The sequence below is a fragment of the Balaenoptera borealis genome (assembly GCF_965194805.1).
Source record: "Balaenoptera borealis genome assembly, chromosome: 14".
Classification (NCBI taxonomy): domain Eukaryota; kingdom Metazoa; phylum Chordata; class Mammalia; order Artiodactyla; family Balaenopteridae; genus Balaenoptera; species Balaenoptera borealis.
This window is the reverse complement of record NC_138875.1, coordinates 23,428,621-23,448,399: the sequence shown is the minus strand read 5'-3', so window position 1 is coordinate 23,448,399 and position 19,779 is coordinate 23,428,621. Positions and strand designations below refer to the sequence as shown.

At 38.0% G+C, this 19,779-nt stretch overlaps 1 protein-coding gene across 3 annotated transcripts in view; it reads right to left on the bottom strand.

Annotated features, from left to right (window-relative positions):
* The window catches only part of CFAP53 (cilia and flagella associated protein 53), a 69,581-nt gene extending 50,331 nt beyond the window's left edge, over positions 1 to 19,250 (bottom strand). For all 3 annotated transcript variants that reach the window (XR_014234411.1, XM_082355430.1, XM_082355429.1), the window contains exons 1-3: positions 17,931 to 19,250; positions 13,869 to 14,098; positions 13,188 to 13,361 (exon numbers count right to left, since the gene is read on the bottom strand). Coding sequence is in view for 2 of the 3 variants with exons in the window: in XM_082355430.1 (XP_082211556.1) it covers positions 13,188 to 13,361; positions 13,869 to 14,098; positions 17,931 to 18,164 (638 nt within the window). In the remaining variant the exon portion in view is untranslated. The remainder of the gene's footprint in view (positions 1 to 13,187; positions 13,362 to 13,868; positions 14,099 to 17,930) is intronic.
* Between the last annotated feature and the right edge of the window lie 529 nt (positions 19,251 to 19,779).

The following is a 19,779-nucleotide window of genomic DNA, read 5'->3' as shown; positions in this document are numbered from 1 at the left end:
AAGAAGAGAAAAAGAAAGGGACTGAGAAAATATTTGAAGAGAATATAGTTGAAAACTTCCCTAATATGGGAAAGGAAATAGTCAAGTCCAGGAAGTGCAGAGAGTCCCATACAGGATAATTCCAAGGAGAAACATGCCAAGACACATATTAATCAAACTATCAAAAATTAAATACAAAGAAAAAACATTAAAAGCACCAAGGGAAAAGCAACAAATAACATACAAGGGAATCCCCATAAGGTTAACAGCTGATCTTTCAGCAGAAACTCTGCAAGCCAGAAGGGACTGGCAGGACATATTTAAAGTGAAGAAAAGGAAGAACCTACAACTAAGATTACTCTATCCAGCCAGGATTTCATTCAGATTCGATGGAGAAATTAAAACCTTAACAGACAAGCAAACACCAAGAGAATTCAGCACCATCAAACCAGTTTTACAACAAATGCTAAAGGAACTTCTCTAGGCAGGAAACACAAGAGAAGGAAAAGACCTACAATAACAAACCCAAAACAATTAAGAAAATGGTAACAGGAACATACATATTGATAATTACCTTGAATGTAAATGGATTAAATGCTCCAACCAAAAGAAATAGACTGGCTGAATGGATACAAAAAAAAGACCCATATGTATGTTGTATGCAAGAGACCCACTTAAGACCTAGGGACACATACAGACTGAAAGTGAGGGGATGGAAAAAGATATTCCATACAAAAGGAAATCAAAAGAAACCTGGAGTAGCAATTCTCATATCAGACAAAATAGACTTTAAAATAAAGACTATTACAAGAGACAAAGAAGGACACTACATAATGATCAAGGGATCAATCCAAGAAGAAGATATAACAATTGTAAATATTTATGCACCCAACATACGAGCACCTCAATACATAAGGCAAATGTTAACAGCCATAAAAGGGGAAATCGACAGTAACACAATCATAGTAGGAGACTTTAACAGCCCACTTTCACCAATGGACAGATCATCCAAAATGAAAATAAATAAGGAAACACAAGTTTTAAATGATACATTAAACAAGATGGACTTAATTGATATTTATAGGACATTCCATCCAAAAACAACAGAATACACATTCTTCTCAAGTGCTCATGGAACATTCCCAGGATAGATCATATCTTGGGTCAGAAATCAAGCCTTGGTAAATTTAAGAAAATTGAAATTGTATCAAGTATCATTTCTGACCACAACGCTATGAGACTAGATATCAATTACAGGAAAAAATCTGTAAAAAATACAAACACATGGAGGCTAAACAATACACTACTAAATAACCAACAGATCACTGAAGAAATCAAAGAGGAAATCAAAAAATACCTAGAAACAAATGACAATGAAAACACGATGACCCAAAGCCTATGGGATGCAGCAAAAGCAGTTCTAAGAGGGAAGTGTATAGCAATACAATCCTACCTTAAGAAACAAGAAACATCTCAAATAAACAACCTAACCTTACACTTAAAGCAATTAGAGAAAGAAGAACAAAAAAAACCAGAGTTAGCAGAAGGAAAGAAAACATAAAGATCAGATCAGAAATAAACAAAAAAGAAATGAAGCAAACGATAGCAAAGATCAATAAAACTAAAAAAAAAAAAGCTGGTCTTTGAGAAGATAAACAAAATTGATAAACCATTAGCCAGACTTATCAAGAAAAAAAGGGAGAAGACTCAAATCAATAGAATTAGAAATGAAAAAGGAGAAGTAACAACTGACACTGCAGAAATACAAAGGATCATGAGAGATTACTACAAGCAGCTATATGCCAAAAAAATGGACAACCTGGAAGAAATGGACAAATTCTTAGAAATGCACAACCTTCCGAGACTAAACAAGGAAGAAATAGAAAATATGAACAGACCAATCACAAGCACTGAAATTGAAACTGTGATTAAAAATCTTCCAACAAGCAAAAGCCCAGGACCAGATGGCTTCACAGGCGAATTCTATCAAAAATTTAGAGAAGAGCTAACACCTATCCTTCTCAAACTCTTCCAAAATATAGCAGAGGGAGGAACACTCCCAAACTCATTCTACGAGGCCACCATCACCCTGATACCAAAACCAGACAAAGATGTCACCAAGAAAGAAAACTACAGGCCAATATCACTGATGAACATAGATGCAAAATTCCTCAACAAAATACTATTAAACAGAATCCAACAGCACATTAAAAGGATCATACATCATGATCAAGTGGGGTTTATCCCAGGAATGCAAGGATTCTTCAATATACGCAAATCAATCAACGTGATACAGCATATTAACAAATTGAAGGAGAAAAACCATACGCTCATCTCAATAGATGCAGAGAAAGCTTTCAACAAAATTCAACACCCATTTATGATAAAAACCCTCCAGAAAGTAGGCATAGAGGAAACTTACCTCAACATAATAAAGGCCATGTATGACACACCCACAGCCAACATCATTCTCAATGGTGAAAAATGGAAACCATTTCCTCTAAGATCAGGAACAAGACAAGGTTGTCCACTCTCACCATTATTATTCAATATAGTTTTGGAAGTTTTAGCCACAGGAATCAGAGAAGAAAAACAAATAAAAGGAATCCAAATTGGAAAAGAAGTAAAGCTGTCACTGTTTGCAGATGACATGATACTGTATATAGAGAATCCTAAAGATGCCACCAGAAAACTACTAGAGCTAATCAATGAATTTGGTAAAGTAGCAGGATACAAAATTAATGCACAGAAATCTCTTGCATTCCTATATACTAATGATGAAAAATCCTAAAGAGAAATTAAGGAAACACTCCCATTTACCACTGCAACAAAAAGAATAAAATACCTAGGAATAAACCCACCTAAGGAGACAAAAGACCTATATGCAGAAAACTATAAGACACTGCTGAAAGAAATTAACAATGATAGAAACAGTTGGAGAGATATACCATGTTCTTGGATTGGAAGAATCAATATTGTGAAAATGACCATACTACCCAAAGCAATCTACAGATTCAATGCAACCCCTATCAAACTACCAATGGCATTTTTCACAGAACTAAAACAAAAAATTTCACAATTTGTATGGAAACACAAAAGACCCCGAATAGCCAAAGCAATCTTGAGAAAGAAAAATGGAGCTGGAGGAATCAGGCTCCCGGACATCAGATGATACTACAAAGCTACAGTAATCAAGACAGTATGGTACTGGCACAGAAACAGAAATATAGATCAATGGAACACGATAGAAAGCCCAGAGATAAACCCACGCACATATGGTCACCTTATTTTTCATAAAGGAAGCAAGAATATACAATGGAGAAAACACAGCCTCTTCAATAAGTGGTGCTGGGAAAACTAGACAGCTACATGTAAAAGAATGAAATTAGAACACTTCCTAACACCATACACAAAAATAAACTCAAAATGGATTAAAGACCTAAATGTAAGGCCAGACACTATAAAACTCTTAGAGGAAAACATAGGCAGAACACTCTATGACATAAATCACAGCAAGATCTTTTTTGACCCACCTCCTAGAGGAATGGAAATAAAAACAAAAATAAACAAATGGGACCTAATGAAACTTCAAAGCTTTTGCACAGCAAAGGAAAACATAATCAAGATGAAAAGACAACCCTCAGAATGGGAGAAAATATGTGCAAATGAAGCAACTGACAAAGGATTAATCTCCAAAATTTACAAGCAGCTCATGCAGCTCAATATCAAAAAAACAAACAACCCAATCCAAAAATGGGCAGAAGACCTAAATAGACATTTCTCCAAAGAAGATATACAGATTGCCAGCAAACACATGAAAGGTTGCTCAACATCACTAATCATTAGAGAAATGCAAATCACAACTACAATGAGGTATCACCTCACACCAGTCAGAATGGCCATCATCAAAAAATCTACACACAATAAATGCTGGAGAGGGTGTGGAGGAAAGGGAACCCTCTTGCACTGTTGGTGGGAATGTAAATTGATACAGCCACTATGGAGAACAGTATGGAGGTTCCTTAAAAAACGAAAAATAGAACTACCATACGACCCAGCAATCCCACTACTGGGCATATACCCCGAGAAAACCATAATACAAAAGAGTCATATACCACGATGTTCAATGCAGCACTGTTTACAATAGCCAGGACATGGAAGCAACCTAAGTGTCCATCGACAGATGAATGGATAAAGAAGATGTGGCACATATATACAATGGAATATTAGCCATAAAAAGAAATGAAATTGAGTTATTTGTAGTGAGGTGGATGGACCTAGAGTCTGTCATACAGAATGAAGTAAGTCAGAAAGAGAAAAACAAATACCGTATGCTAACACATATATATAGAATCTAAAAAAAAAAAAAAAACGTTCTGAAGAAACTAGTGGCAGGACAGTAATAAAGGCGGAGATGTAGAGAATGGACTTGAGGACATGGGGAGGGGGAAGGGTAAGCTTGGATGAAGTAAGAGAGTGGCAGGGATATATATACACTACCAAATGTAAAATAGATAGCTAGTGAGAAGCAGCTGCATAGTACAGGGAGATTAGCTCAGTGCTTTGTGACCACCTAGAGGGGTGGGATAGGGAGGGTGGGAGGGAGATGCAAGAGGGAGGGGGATATAGGGATATATGTATATGTATAGCTGATTCACTTTGTTATACAGCAGAAACTAACACAACATTGTAAAGCAATTATACTCCAATAAAGATGTTAAAAAAAAAAAGAATGGCTATCATCAAAAAGAACATAAATAAGAATGTTGGCAAGGATGTTACACTATTGGTAGCAATGTAGATTAGTGCAGCCACTATGGAAAACAGCATGAAGGTTTCTCTAAAAACTAAAAACAGAACTACCATATGACCCAGCAATTCTGCTCCTGGGTACATATCCAAAAAAAAAAAAAAGATAAACACTAATTCAAAAAGACACACGCACCCCCAATGTTCATAGTAGCATTATTTATAATTGTCAAGATATGGAAGCAAACTAAGTGTCCATTAACAGATGAATGGATAAAGAAGATATGGCATATATATACAATGGAATACTACTCAGCCATAAAAAAGAATGAAATTTTGCCATTTGCAGCAACATGGATGGGTTTGGAGGGCATTATGCTAAGTGAAATAAGTCAAACAGAGAAATACAAATACCGTATGATATCACTTACATATGGAATCCAAAAAAATACAGGAAACTAATGCATATAACAAAAAAGAAGCCGACTCACAGATATAGAGAACAAACTAGTGGTTACCAGTAGGGAGAGGGAAGGGGGGAAAGGCAATACGGGGGTAGGGGATTAAAAGCGTTTTTTTCATGATGTACCAACTTTTTCTCTGTGAAAGACACCACTAAGAGGAAAATAAACACAAGCTACAGACTAGGAAAAAATATTTCTAAACCACATATCCTACAAAGGACTCACATCTGGAATATACAAAGAATTTTCAAAACTTAACAGCTAAACCAATTAGAAAATGGGAAAAAATATGAAGAGACACTTCACCAAATTGAATATACACATGGCAAATAAGCATATGAAAAGTTGTTCAACAACACCATCCATTAGGGAAATGCCAGTAAAGGTGGCAATGAGATATCATTACACACCTCTGTTCTAATAGTGACAGTATGAAAAGCTGGCAAAGACATGGAAAAACTTAATCTTTTACACCTTACTGGTAGAAATATAAAATCGTACAGCCACACTGGAAAACAATGTCAGTTTCTTACAAAATAAAGCATACATATAAGACCCAGAATATGGCAATTATCCTAGAGAAAGGATATCTGTACACAAATGTTCATATCAGATTCATTCATAATAGTTAAAAGTTAGAAACAATCAAAATGTACTACAATAAGTGAATGGTTTATAGAAACTTAAGCACATCCATGCAATGGAATAATACTCAGCAATAAAAAGGACAAACTATTGATATGCAATTTGGATGAACCTCAAAGGCAATTCATTGACTGAAAAAAGCCAATTTCAGAAGATCACATATTGTATGATTTCATTTATATAAAATTCTTGAAATGATGAAATTATGGAGATGGAAAAGGGATTAGAAGTTGCCTGAGGTTAGGAATGATGGGGGTGACAGTGGTGGTTGTGACTATAAAGGGGAGCACAAGGGAGACCTTTGTGGTGATGGAACAGTTCTGTATCTTGATTGTGGTGGGGGATTAGATGGATCTACACGTGTGATAAAATGGCACAGAATTATATACATACATTATACCAATGTCAATTTCCTTGTAGGATACTATGTTATAGTTACATAAGATATAACCATTGGGGGAAACTGGGACTGTAAGAATACATGAGATTTTTGTACTATCTTTGCAATTGCTGTGAATATATAATTATTTAAAAATAAAAAAATTTTAAATCACTGGTTACCTTGTCATTGTTATTCATTTCATTTCATTTCATTATTATTACTGAAAATAATTTTGCTGTTTAGAAGACTTGGAGCAATAAAAATGACCCATTCTAGGGTATCAAATATTCTAGGTATGCCACTGAATATAGCTAAAAGAAATGAATGTGCTTGTCCACCAGAAGGCATGTACAAGAATGTCCACACCAGCTTTATTTATAAGAATAAACTGGAAATAACTGAAATGCCTATAACCTGGAAGATGAATAAATTGTGGTATATTCACACAATGGAATACTAAAAGGAAGAGGAGGGGAAAGGAGAGGAAGAGGAAAAATTTCATCTCACTTTATGTATACATTAAAGCCTCAATTACATTTTCAGTAATGGGGCCTGATTTAGCATCCTCGATCAAAATTTAAAACTGCCCCTTCACTCTTATAATGAATTAAAACTATATTTGCTGCTCTGTATTAAAGAGTTGGCAGTATTACATTAAAAACACTGAAAACAGTTGGATTTCAAATGAATTACGGTAGTCTCCCTTATCCACCATTTCACTTTCTACAGTTTCTATTACCCACGATCAACTGTGGTCTGAAAACATTAAATGGAAAACTCCAGAAATAAACAATTCATAAGTTTTTCAATTGCACTCTGTTCTAAGTAGCGTAATGAAATTTTGCACCCACTTGGGATCTCCAACCATCAACATTTTCTGCTCCTGACATCAACCATCAACATCTTCATGGATCAATGATCCAGGATCACCCGAAGCAGGTGATCCTCCTTCTGACAGGTGGTCAGAAGGCCAGCAGCCTAATGCTACATCACAACGTCTACATCATTCACTTCACTTCATCTTACTTATCACATAGACATTTTATCATCTCACATCATCACAAGAAGGGTGAGTACAATACAATAAGATATTTTGAGACAGAGAGATAGACCACATTCACGAATCTTATTACAGTATATTGTTATAACTGTTCCATTTCATTATTGTCGTTAATCTTTGACTGTGCCTAATTTATAAATTAAACTTTATCACAGGTCTGTATGTATTGGAAAAAACATAGTATATAAAGAGTTTGGTACTCGCCCCAGTTTCAGACATTTACTGGGGATGGATAAGGGGGGCTACTGTATATTGTTGCAGGATATAACTGTTTCTTCAAAAATTTTAATAATTCATCTAACTAGCAAGTTATACAACTTGAAGTTGTATACTTAGTTATATAAGATCTCTCTATGAAATCTGTGAAAATTGTTACCAAATTAATATGTATTTTAAGAGCACAAACCACTTATGAAACTTCATTTTTATTACTGTGTCAAAAGACATTTACTAGAGAGTGGAAAATATATTAATGGTCCATTGAAATTCACTTCCCAGTGTCCCCTCTGCCCCTTACAGCATCTTCTCCTCTAGCAGACAGTAGGGAGAATCCAGATCCTGCCAAAGACAGGATGTGAGGCTATGCTTTACATGCACTCGAGAGAACAAGAAGTGTAGAGCAGGTGAATCCATAGAAAAGGTCTGAGAAAGCTCTCAGAATCCCTAGCTGGGCTGATTGGTGATGGTATTTCTGTCCTGAGGCCGGCTAGTAAAAACTGGAGGGGGTAAATACTTCTTTAAATGCAAAGACAGGAACACAAGACTTCAAAGCATACAAAAAATCAAGGAAACATACACCAACAAAGGAACACAATGATTTTCTAATAACCAATCCTAAAGAAAGAAAGCTCTATGAATTACCTGATGAAGAATTCCAAACAATTGTTATAAGGAAGGTTGGTAAGCTACAAGAGAACACAGATAGACAATGCAACAAAATCAGGAAAACAACACAGGAACAAAATGAGAAATTCAACAGAGATAGAAATCATCAAAAAGAACCAAACAGAAATTCTGGAGCTGAAGAATACAATGAATGAAATGAAAAATCCAAGAGACAGCATCAACATCAGGCGTGAACAAACAAAACAGAGGGAAAAAATCTGAGAACTCAAAGACAGGTAATTTGAAATTATCTAGTCAGAGTGTCTGAATGGATAAAAAACAAGACCCAACAATATGCTGCTTACAAGAGACTTGCTTCAGCTTTAAGGATACACATATCTTTAAAGTGAAGGGATGGAAGAAGATATTTCATGCAAGTAAAAACCAAGAGAGCAGAGGTAGCTACACTTATGTTAGATAAAACACACTTTAACTCAAAAGCTGTAATAAGAGACAAAGAATGTCATTATACAATGATAAAAGGGTCAATTCATCAAGAGGAAATAACAATTATAAATATAGACTCATCCTTTGGTATCTGCAGGGGATTTTTTTGAGGACCTGCTACAGATACCAAAACCCACAGATGCTCAAGTCTTGTAGTCAGCCCTCCACATCCCTGGTTCCACATCTGCGAATTCAACTAATCCCGGATCATGTAGTACTGCATTTATTGAAAAGACCACGTTTAAGTGGACCTGCAGAGTTCAAACCTGTGTTGTTCAAGGGGTCAGCTGTATATGCACCCAACATGAGAGCACTCAAATATGTTAAGCAAATATTAACAGATATCAAAGGAGAAACAGACAGCAGTGCAGTAATAGTAGGGGACTTCAATACTCCACTTTCAACAGTGCATAGATCATCCAGACAGAAAATCAGTAAGGAAACACTGCATTGAACCATACTTTAGATGAAATGCACCTAACAGACATACAGAGAACATTCCATCTAATAGCAGCAGAATACACATTCTTCTCAAGTACACATGGAACATTCTCCAGGATAGATCACATGCTAGGTCACAAAAAAGTCTTAACAGATTTAAAAAGATTAAAATCATATAAGTATCTTTTCTGACCACAATGGCATAAAACTAGAAACCAAACACCAGAAGAAACCTGGAAAATTAACAAATATGTGGAAATTAAACAACACACTCCTGAATAACCAATGGGTCAAAGAAGAAATGAAAAGGGAAATCAAAAAATATCTTAAATGGGCTTCCCTGGTGGCGCAGTGGTTGAGAATCTGCCTGTCAATGCAGGGGACACGGGTTCGAGCCCTAGTCTGGGAAGATCCCACATGCCGCAGAGCAACTAGGCCCGTGAGCCACAATTACTGCGCCTGTGCGTCTGGAGCCTGTGCTCCGCAACAAGAGAGGCCGCAATAGTGAGAGGCCTGCACACCACGATGAAGAGTGGCCCCCGCTTGCCACAACTAGAGACAGCCCTCGCACAGAAACGAAGACCCAACACAGCCATAAATAAATAAATAAATAAAATTTTAAAAAAATCTTAAATGAAAATAGAAATACAACATACCCAAACTTATGGGATGCAACAAAAGCAGCTTTAAGAGGGAGGTTTATAGCAATAAACACCTATATTACGAGAAAAGAAAGATCTCAAATAAACAACCTGACTTTAAACCTCAAGGAACTATAAAAAGAACAAACTAAGCCCAAAGTAAGCAGAAGGAAGAAAATAACAAAGATCAGGGCAGAAAGAAATGAAACAGAGACTAGAAAAATGATAAAACATATCAATGAAACTAAGAGCTGGTTTTTTGAAAAGATAAACAAAATTGACAACCTTTAGCTGGACTAGCTAAGGAAAAAAGAGAGAAGACTTGAATAAATAAAATCAGAAATGAAAGAGGAAACATTACAACTGATACTACAGTAATACAAGGGATCATGAGAGACTATTATGAACAATTATATGCAAACAAATTAGATAATCTAAAAAATGGATAAATTCCTAGACACATATAACCTACCAAGGCTGAATCATGTCAAAATAGAAAATCTGAAAAGACCAATAATGAGTAAGGAGATTGAACCAGTAATCAAAAATCTTCCAATAAACAAAAGTCCAGGACCAGATGCTTTCACTGGTGATTTCTACCAAATATTTAAAGAAGAATTAATACCCATCTTTCTCAAATCCTCCAAAAAAATTGAAGAAGAGAAAACACTTCCAATATCCCTGAAGAACACAGATGCAAAAATCCTCAATACAATACTATCATGGCAAATTTAACAGCACATTAAAAGAATCAGATACCATGATCAAGTGGACTTTATCCTTGGGATGCAAGGATGGTTCAGCATATGCAAATCAATAAATGTGATATACCACATTAACAGAATGAAGGATAAAAATTATATGATCATCTTAATACAGAAAAAGGTTTGACAAATTCATGATAAAAAAAAAAACTCTCAACAAATTATATATAGAAGGACTGTAGCTCAACACAATAAAGGTCATATATAACAAGTGCACAGCTAACATCATGCTCAAAAGTAGAAAACTGAAGGCTTTTCCTCTAAAATCAGGGATAAGACAAGGGTGCCCACTCTTGCCACTTGTATTCAACATAGTACTGGAAATCCTAGCCAGAGCAATTAGGCAAGAAAAAGAAATAAAAGACATCCAAAATGAAAAGGAAGAAGTAAAATTACCTGTTTGCAGATGCCATGATCTTGCATATAGAAAACCCTAAAGACTCCATCAAAAACTGTTAGAACTAATCAATGAATTCAGTAAAGCTATAGGATTTGAAATCAACAAACAAAATCAGTTGCATTTTTTACACTAAAAATGAACTATCTGAAAGAGAAATTAAGAAAACAATCTCTTTTGCAATAGCTTCAAAAGCAATAAAATATGAAAGAATAAATTTAACCAAGGAGGTTAAAAATCTGTACACTGAAAATTATGACACTGATGAAAGGAATTGAAGACTCAAATAAATGGAACGATATCCTTTGTCCCTTGGGTTGGAAGAATTAATATTTTTAAAATGTCCATACTGGGGCTTCCCTGGTGGCGCAGTGGTTAAGAATCTGCCTGCCAATGCAGGAGACACGGGTTCAAGCCCTGGTCTGGGAAGATCCCACATGCCGCGGAGCAACTAAGCCCATGAGCCACAATTACTGAAGCCTGTCCACCCTAGAGCCCGTGCTCCGCAACAAGAGAAGCCACCACAATGAGAAGCCTGCGCACCACAATGAAGAGTAGCCCCTGCTCTTCGCAACTAGAGAAAGCCCGCACGCAGCAACGAAGACCCAACGCAGCCAAAAATAAATAAATAAAATAAATAAAATAAATAAATTAATTAATTAATTTTAAAAAAATGTCCATACTACGCAAAGTGATCTACAGGTTCAATGCAATCCCTATCCAAATTCCAATGGCATTTTCACAGAAACAGAAAAAGAAAACTCCCAAAATTCCAACTGAATTACAAAAGACCCTGAACAGCCAAAGCAATCTTGAGAAAGAAGAACGAAGCTGGAAGCATCACACACTTGATTTCCAACTATATTACAAAGCTATCATAATCAAAACAGTACGGTAGCTGCATAAATACAGATGCATAGACCAGTGGAACAGAATAGAGGGCCCAGAAATAAACCCAGGCATATATAGTCAACCAATCTTTTACAAGGAGGCCAAGAACACACAATGAGGAAAGGATAGACTCTTCAATAAACAGTCTTGGTAAAACTGGATATCTACATGCAAAAGAATGAAATTGCATCCCTATATACACCATTCAAAAAAATTAACTCAAAATGGATTAAAAACTTAAACATAAGACCTGAAACTGTAAAACACATAGAAGAAAACATAGGGAAAAAGTTCCTTGACATTGGTCTTGACAATGATTTTTCAGATATGACACTGAAAACAAAGGCAACAAAATGAAAAATAAACCAGTAGGACTATATCCAATTTAAAAGCTTCTGCACAGCAATGGAAACAATCAACAAAATAAAAAGGCAACCTACAGAATGGGAGAGAATATTTTCAAACCATATATCTGTTAAAGGGTTAATATCTAAAATACATAAGAAACTCATTTAACTCAATAGCAAAAAAAAAAAAAAAATCAAATAATCTGACTAAAAAAATGAGCAAAAGTCCTGAATAGACATTTTTCCAAGAAGACATACAAATAGCCAACAAGTATGTGAAAACATCACTAATCACCAGAAAAATGCAAATCAGAACCACAATGAGATATCACCTCACACCTGCTCGGATAGCTATTATAAAAACGACAAGAGGTGACAAGTGTCGGCAAGGAGGTAGAGAAAAGGACACCTTTGTACGCTGTTGGTGGGAATATAAATTGGTATCGCCGTTCTGAAAAACAGTATGGAGATCCCTCAAAAAATTAAAACCAGAACTACCATATGGAAACAAACTACGTGACCACTGACGTATGAATGGATAAAGAAAGTATGAAATGGAATATTATTCAGCATAAAAAAGAAAATTCTGCCATTTGAGACAACATGGATGAAACTGGAGGATATAATACTAAGTGAAATAAGCCGGACAGAGAAAGACAAGTACTGTATGATCTCACTAAATGTGGAATCTAAGAAAAAAAAGTTGAACATATAGAAACAGAGAGTAGAATGCTGGTTCTCAGGGGTTATGGGGTGGGAGAAATCTGAACATATTGGTCAAAGGATATAAATTTTCAGTTATAAGATGAATGAATAAGTTTTGGGGATCTAATGTACAGTATGGTGATTACAGGCAATAATACCGTATTATATACTTGAAATATGCTAAGAGAGTGAATCTTATGCATTCTCACCACAAAACAAACAAAACTCCTCAGTATCTGCATTATGCAATGATGTATATATAATTAACAAGACTTAAAGGTACAACTACTGTGTATACCCTCTTTAGGCTACATTTTACTGTAGTTAGCTTTCCTAAATAATTTTTAATATACCAACTTCAGATTCTGTGTGTTTTTCTGATATTATTACCTGAATTGCTGGTCTAGCTTTTCAGCCACAAAATCCTGTCTCTCTTTTTCTTTCTTCTCTCTTAATAATCTGACTTTATCTCTCATTCTATCTTTTTTCTCCTCAATTGTTTCTTCTTTCAATTGCATTTCAATGAAATATTCATTTTCTTCTGATGCTAAAAGTTCACGTAACCTAAGTTCACAAAACAAAATGACAACAGAAAAGGAAATTAAAACTATCATGCCACATGTACCATTTCACTAACTGATTTTTATTTTGTTAAATCTGATTTCAGAAGTACACGTTCAGTCATAAATTTTGTAAGAAGGAAAGATCATTACAGCATTCCATAAAATAAGACTAGTTGCCATTTAAAGCAATAAAGATACTAATCTATGCCATGTTTTACTTGATCACATACAGATGAGATACGTAATGTGTATCTTCAACAAAAAAGCAAAATGAGCAGATTTTAATTAAAAATAAAGAAATTTGAAACAATATGTTCTTTTGCTTTCTATCAAACATAGGTTATCACAGTGAAAACAGAAACAAGCAATAGCTATTGGTTTGGTAGGAATATGCATAGCTCAGCCATGATCCTTAATGTAAAAATTCACTTGATTTTTGATTGATCAATCTCAAACTGTGGTTTTAGGAATGTTTCAGAGTCTGGATCAGCTGGTTTACGAGCCTTACTTATTTCGTCTTTGTTCAGTATTGACGATAAACCCTTGCATGGCATCCTGGACTCTTGCTTTCACAAGACTGTCCACAAACTTGCGGTCATTGTGCTGGTCCCACTCAGCTTTCAAGCGATCCCGCTCGTTTGACTTAATGGAAGCCAAAATAGCATGATGCTTCTGATGGCTGCGTCGGATTCTTTCCAGATGATGCTCAGCCCCTTGGCCTTTGGGAGGCTTGGCTCTCTGAAAACAAATAGCAACTACCACTTATGATAGACCCAAAATCAATTGCGTATTTTCAATTAATCATGACCTCCACCAAAACTCATATTAATCAAAACTTGGTATATAAAACTAATACATCCTGCTACAACTGCAAACAACTTAGGTGCCTAAGATGTAACTTGTTTGATTCTTTGAACCTATACCTAAGATGTCATCAAATCAGTCTCAAATATTTCTCAAATGCCATTTGAGTAAAAGTTCATGGAATTATAAAGTTAAACATTTGAACAGGGCTCCAGAGATTATCTAGTCAACAGATAATTGACTAGATAATCTCTGGATTATCTAGATAAGTTATAACTCAACAATAGATAAGTTATTTGCTCAAAGTGCTTTAAATAGTTAGGGCAGACCTGGATAGAACAGGAATTAGAGGTCTTCTAACTCCTGACCTTGATCTTGCCACCAACTATCCCACATTGTTTCTCAGGGGTGGACAACATAGTTACCAACAGAAAAATTCTTTCAATTAAGAGACTACTATCTAAGTATAAGGATATATCAATATATAACGAGTTGTGACAATGAAAAACCCTTTACTAAGAAGGAAGTAAGGAAGATAGAAAGGGAGGGAGGGAAAGAAGGAAAAGAAAAGGGAAACAAAAACAAAAAAACCCTAGTGGTAGAACTTTTTTCCTATTTCTATTGTGCCCAGAAGTTTAATGTAAGAGCTGTGCTCCTGACATTTTGGGGTAAATTGAATTTCTGTAAATATGTTCATTTTATACAAACTTCCACCAGAAAGTTGGAAATGCATACATCATTGTGAATACATATTGACACATTTAATAAAATCATATGGACTATATCTTTTTCATTTCTGTATTCCTAGCAATGAACACGCCTACCAGCATCAGGTTCTCAATATGAATGGGAAAGATGAATGAATGAAACAATGTTTATGGGTGGGCTTGATGTGATTCCTGCTTCTCCTGGGCCACCATGAAATCCATGGTCTTGAGCTTTGTATTTTCAGCCAGTTTTATCAAATCATCCTTAGGTGAGTAGTGAGACTCTGGTGCGCTGATTCACAGTAACAAAACCTTTAACTCATGTGGCAGAGTCAATCTGATCATTTACACTTAGAACAGCACTGTCAGGATTACCAGAATACTGGCACTGGGACTTGGTAAGGGAATCTCCTAGGGAAAGAAAACCAACATTTGAAGATAGCTTCATGAAAAGATTCAGGGCTCAGGGTATATATATATGTACCTAGATTAGTTGAACAAGATAATACAAAGCTGAGGTAGGTTGGAGACAAAAGACGATGTTGAGGGTTACAACATGGGAAGTAGCTAATCCATATCCAAATTATTTAGAGCCTAGATTTAGTTAACAAACTACTGTTCTCTAATATATAAAACATTTTATGAATGCGGATTCAGTTACAACAAAGCAGAGCTGGGTCAAGACTGCACCCAGGGCAGGATATACATAGGAACTCACGCTCCCAGTAGACAGATGGGCTGAGAACAGGAACCAAGCACCAAGGTCATCAGGAATCAATTGTCAAATTGTCAGGGCAAGAACCAGGTTCTGAGGTACATTTTGACTGAAGAGGGGGATGGGGGTGAAGGGTGGTGAGAAACAGCCTGAGCAGTAGCTGGGGATTAGGAAGCCCTTTAAGGCTTGGGCATCTTGTGTAGGACTTTGTGGTCAGGAAGGACCCTATCTCTGGACGAACAGGTATGATCTGGAGTTCTCTAACAACAAGGTGGTGCCAATCCATGCAGAGTCTTAGCATTATGTAATCAAAACCTGTCCTGTTTAACAGAAATATAATATAAACCAGATATGTAATTTAATAACATTTTCTAGTAGCTGTATTTTAAAAAGTAAAAAGAAACAGGGGAAATTAATTTTAATAATATATTTTTATTTAACCAATATATCCAAAATATTATCATTTCAACATGTGTCTCTACGCATAGTTCAAGTGCTCAAAAGCCATTTGTGGCTAGTGGCCACCATAATGGACACTGCAACTCTTAAACCATGCTAAATTCAGAACAAAGGGCTTAATAACTACCCTGTACTTTCAAGGTCCCTGAAGGCTTTTGTTACTGCAACATCTCAAATTAGTTTCTACTATTACAGTTTACAGTTTAATGTCTTAAAGAATGATGTCTTACAGCCTAGGTTTGATTCTGGCCTCTACTGATTACTAATTGTGTGATCTTGAGCAAGTTACTTAATCTTTTTAAGTCTCAGTTTTCTCACCTGTCAAAATGAGCAAAATAAACGTCCTCCTAAAAAATTATTTCAAGAAGTAAATAACTGGGTCCCTAGGAGGCACTCACCAAATAGCTGCTCCTTTTGCTTCTCCATTACTTCAGACATTTCATCTTTCACCACCTTCTCCTGGAGGAATTGTTTAGCATCCACGTCTCACCTCTGGTGGCTTTAATTCTTCTCCCACCACAACTCTGCAACCTCTAACATCCACACTTCTTATCACACTCTGACATCTGAGATACACCAGCTCTGACCTCTTCCTTTTCTTCTTTATTCTTCTATAAACTTAAAGTATTCAATAGGCCTGCTTCTCTGGTTTGGTGGTAATTTGGTGGAACAGAAATCCTTATTGGCTCCCAACACAAGTAATATCACCTGACCAATGGCCCAGCCCCTGAGCTCAGTGTCTGCATACAGAACCCAAAGTACATCAATTTCTGTCCCTCATAAAGTCTGTCTATAATGATCACCTTGAACCGTACAGACTGTAAAAGACTCCACTCTACTGATTTCCAAAGCCAGATCCTACAGTCCCTGGACCTAAAGAAGAGTGAGCAGGTCTATAAAGTGACTGAGAACTGCTATGTGCACTATGGAGCATAATAAAACTGTACCCCTCATCATCTCTGATCTTTCTTCCACGATGTTCCAACACAGACAATATAGCACATCATTAACCTGTGTTAACCTTTGACGGTTTTGTGCATGAGCAAGTTGTTTCTGCAGTTAGATGATAAGCAACGTGAAGGCAGGGATCAGACTTCTAAAGAAGGGTAAACCTCCCAGGGTTACTGTATTCACCCCTGTATTTTCCACAGAGCTGTGCACACAGCAGGGGCTCAAGTAATACCTCTATAATTGCCTGCCTACACGTGGTTTTCTAGCCTGTAGAAACCAGTGTGTAGAAACAAAGGAATGCAGGTGCATGGACCAAGTGTCTGGGGTTCTGAGCAGGACCTGTTCAACTCTGCAGCACGCAACATTCCCCCAGCCTCCTACCACCTCCCCTGCCTTAAAGGCAACCAACCTCCTATTCCCAGGCCTGCAGGGACGCTTCTGTTATGGTTGAGTCAGCAAAGGAAGGGCTCTATAACCACTCACAACCTCTCACAGCCCAATACTCCTTCAACAGACGATTTTCCTAGGCGTGTAGAACTAGCCCAAGACCGTACAGCTGAATCACTGCCAGCCCAGACCCCCGATTTCCTGCCGCCTGACCCAGCACCGTTTCCTTGACACACACTCCGCATTGCAAGGGGACGACCTCTTTCAGCAGTCTCGGAAGACTGAAAACCCTAAGATCTCAAGTGGTGTTTCTCCAAATACAGAAAGTAAATATTATACGACGCGGGGGGTTGGGGGGTAGGGAGGGACGGAGTACGAGAGCTAGGCAAGAGACCTTATCCTTCCCTCTTTCAAAATTCAAGCTGCTGCATCAAGCACCTGCTTCCCTCGAGAGAGCCCCTGCTGGGGGCCAGGGTGGGCTGCGCTGGTGCTGAGTTGGGGGAGATGCAGAAAGCGGTAGGGTCCCTCACACACACCCCGTGCTTACCACGATCACCACTTTGGGAGTGGGGCCCTTAACCTCCCGCTGTACGATGCCAAATCGCTGGCTGTACATTTTCGAGTCCCCTCGGGTTGGGGGCGGCGCCCGCCGCGATTCCCCAGCCACAGCGACCTGAGGGACCAGATTCCGCGACGCAGAGGTCCGGTTGCCATGGTGCGCCTCGCGGGGCTCTGGGCAGGTGAGTGGGGCGGAAGTTGGTCCCGTCACCATGGTGACCATAGACGCCGGCACTCGCGACTTCCTCTGGGAGTGAAAAAGCTGAGTCTGCGCAGTCCTCACCCCGCCCTTGGCCAGGCCTCCCGCCGACCTCGCTCCCTTCTTCTAGGGTTCATCAAATAGCAGAAAAAGAGCCTCCTTAACCCGAAGTGAAGTCGAAGATCTAACTACATTCCAATTGACTTTTCTATTTATATCTTGTAATCGGTCTAAAAGCATGAGAAAGGTTAGTGGGCATTTTGTTGGTAGGTTAAATTTTGAGGCCATCTCTAAGTAATCTTCATCACATATCATCACAAGACAACCTTATTCGCGTAGTTCTTTACAGGAATTTACAACGTATTTTCACACATAAAACCTCTGAACCTCACAAGTATCTTGTAAGACTGATGGAACAGCGGGTATTACCCTCATTTTACAGCTAAAACAAAGCTGAGAGAGCCTGTTTTGTCAGCCAACTCAACCAGTAATGACAAACTTGTTAATAAAATCAGGAAACCAGGGCTTAGACTTGAGGTACCCTAGGATGGGGGGCAATCAGATGGGCTGGTACGGCAGTGACACGACCTGGCTGGGCACAATAAAAACCAGGGCCAGGGCTAGGACGTGGATTAGAACTGCAGGTGATCCGGCTCTGAGATTCCGGATCCCAGGCAGGAAAACAACACAGGTCAGGAAACCTAGAAGGGGCCCTCAGCACAGGTGGAGACCACAGCTGTACTTCCGGTCAAGAGCAAGGTGGTAGTTAATACCTAAAAGCCAAGTAACACTTTGGAACTCTTTCTATAGTGGGGGTGAACATAGAACTATCATTACAACACAAAAAAAATCAGCGCCTAGCCGGTCACTGACGTGTAATAACCAAAGTACAACTAGTACTGTGCATCCCATCTTAAGACCGCAATTTACGGTAAATTAGCATTGCTTAATCATTTGTAATCTGCCCACTTCAGATTTTGTAGGCGGTATGTTTCTAGGTTTGGACTCCATTTCCTGAATTGCTGGTTCAGGCTTTCAGCCACAAAACAGTGTCTCTCTTCTCTTTCAAAATTTCTTTTAGTAATTCTCTCATTTTGTCTTTTATCTCCTATAAAGCTTCTTCTTTCAATTGCAGTTCGGTAAAATACTCTTTTTCATTTACTGCTAAGAGTTTACGTAGCCTGAAACAAACAAAAAAGAAAGAAATTAGATGGTCGTCTCCGTTCCCTGGACGGGGTCCTGAGGGCCAGTTCCTTGATCTTCGATTCCCACGGGTGCCTGGCCCGCCGGCTGGTCTGGGTGGAAGCACCCTGACACCACACCCTTGGGCAAGAGAGGCGACGAAAACCCCTCGGCCTAGAAGCGGGGTTTGGTAAAAGCCACTGAGATCCTTGGGCGCCCGTCGGTAACCTCCGAGGTCTACAGCCTGGAGTTTTCAGTGACAGACAGGGGAAGCGGACCCTTGGCGATACCCGGCTGCCCTGAACATCCCAGCGTTGGTCCTGAGCTCATCTTGCCGCGCCCTCACCCTGGGCGTGTCCCGTAATTTAATTCCGCTTCGGTTTTACCTGTTGAGCCACTTTGTGTAGAGGGGATTCGGCTTCCCACCGTGCCGGCTCTGCTTGGGAACAGAAGCCTG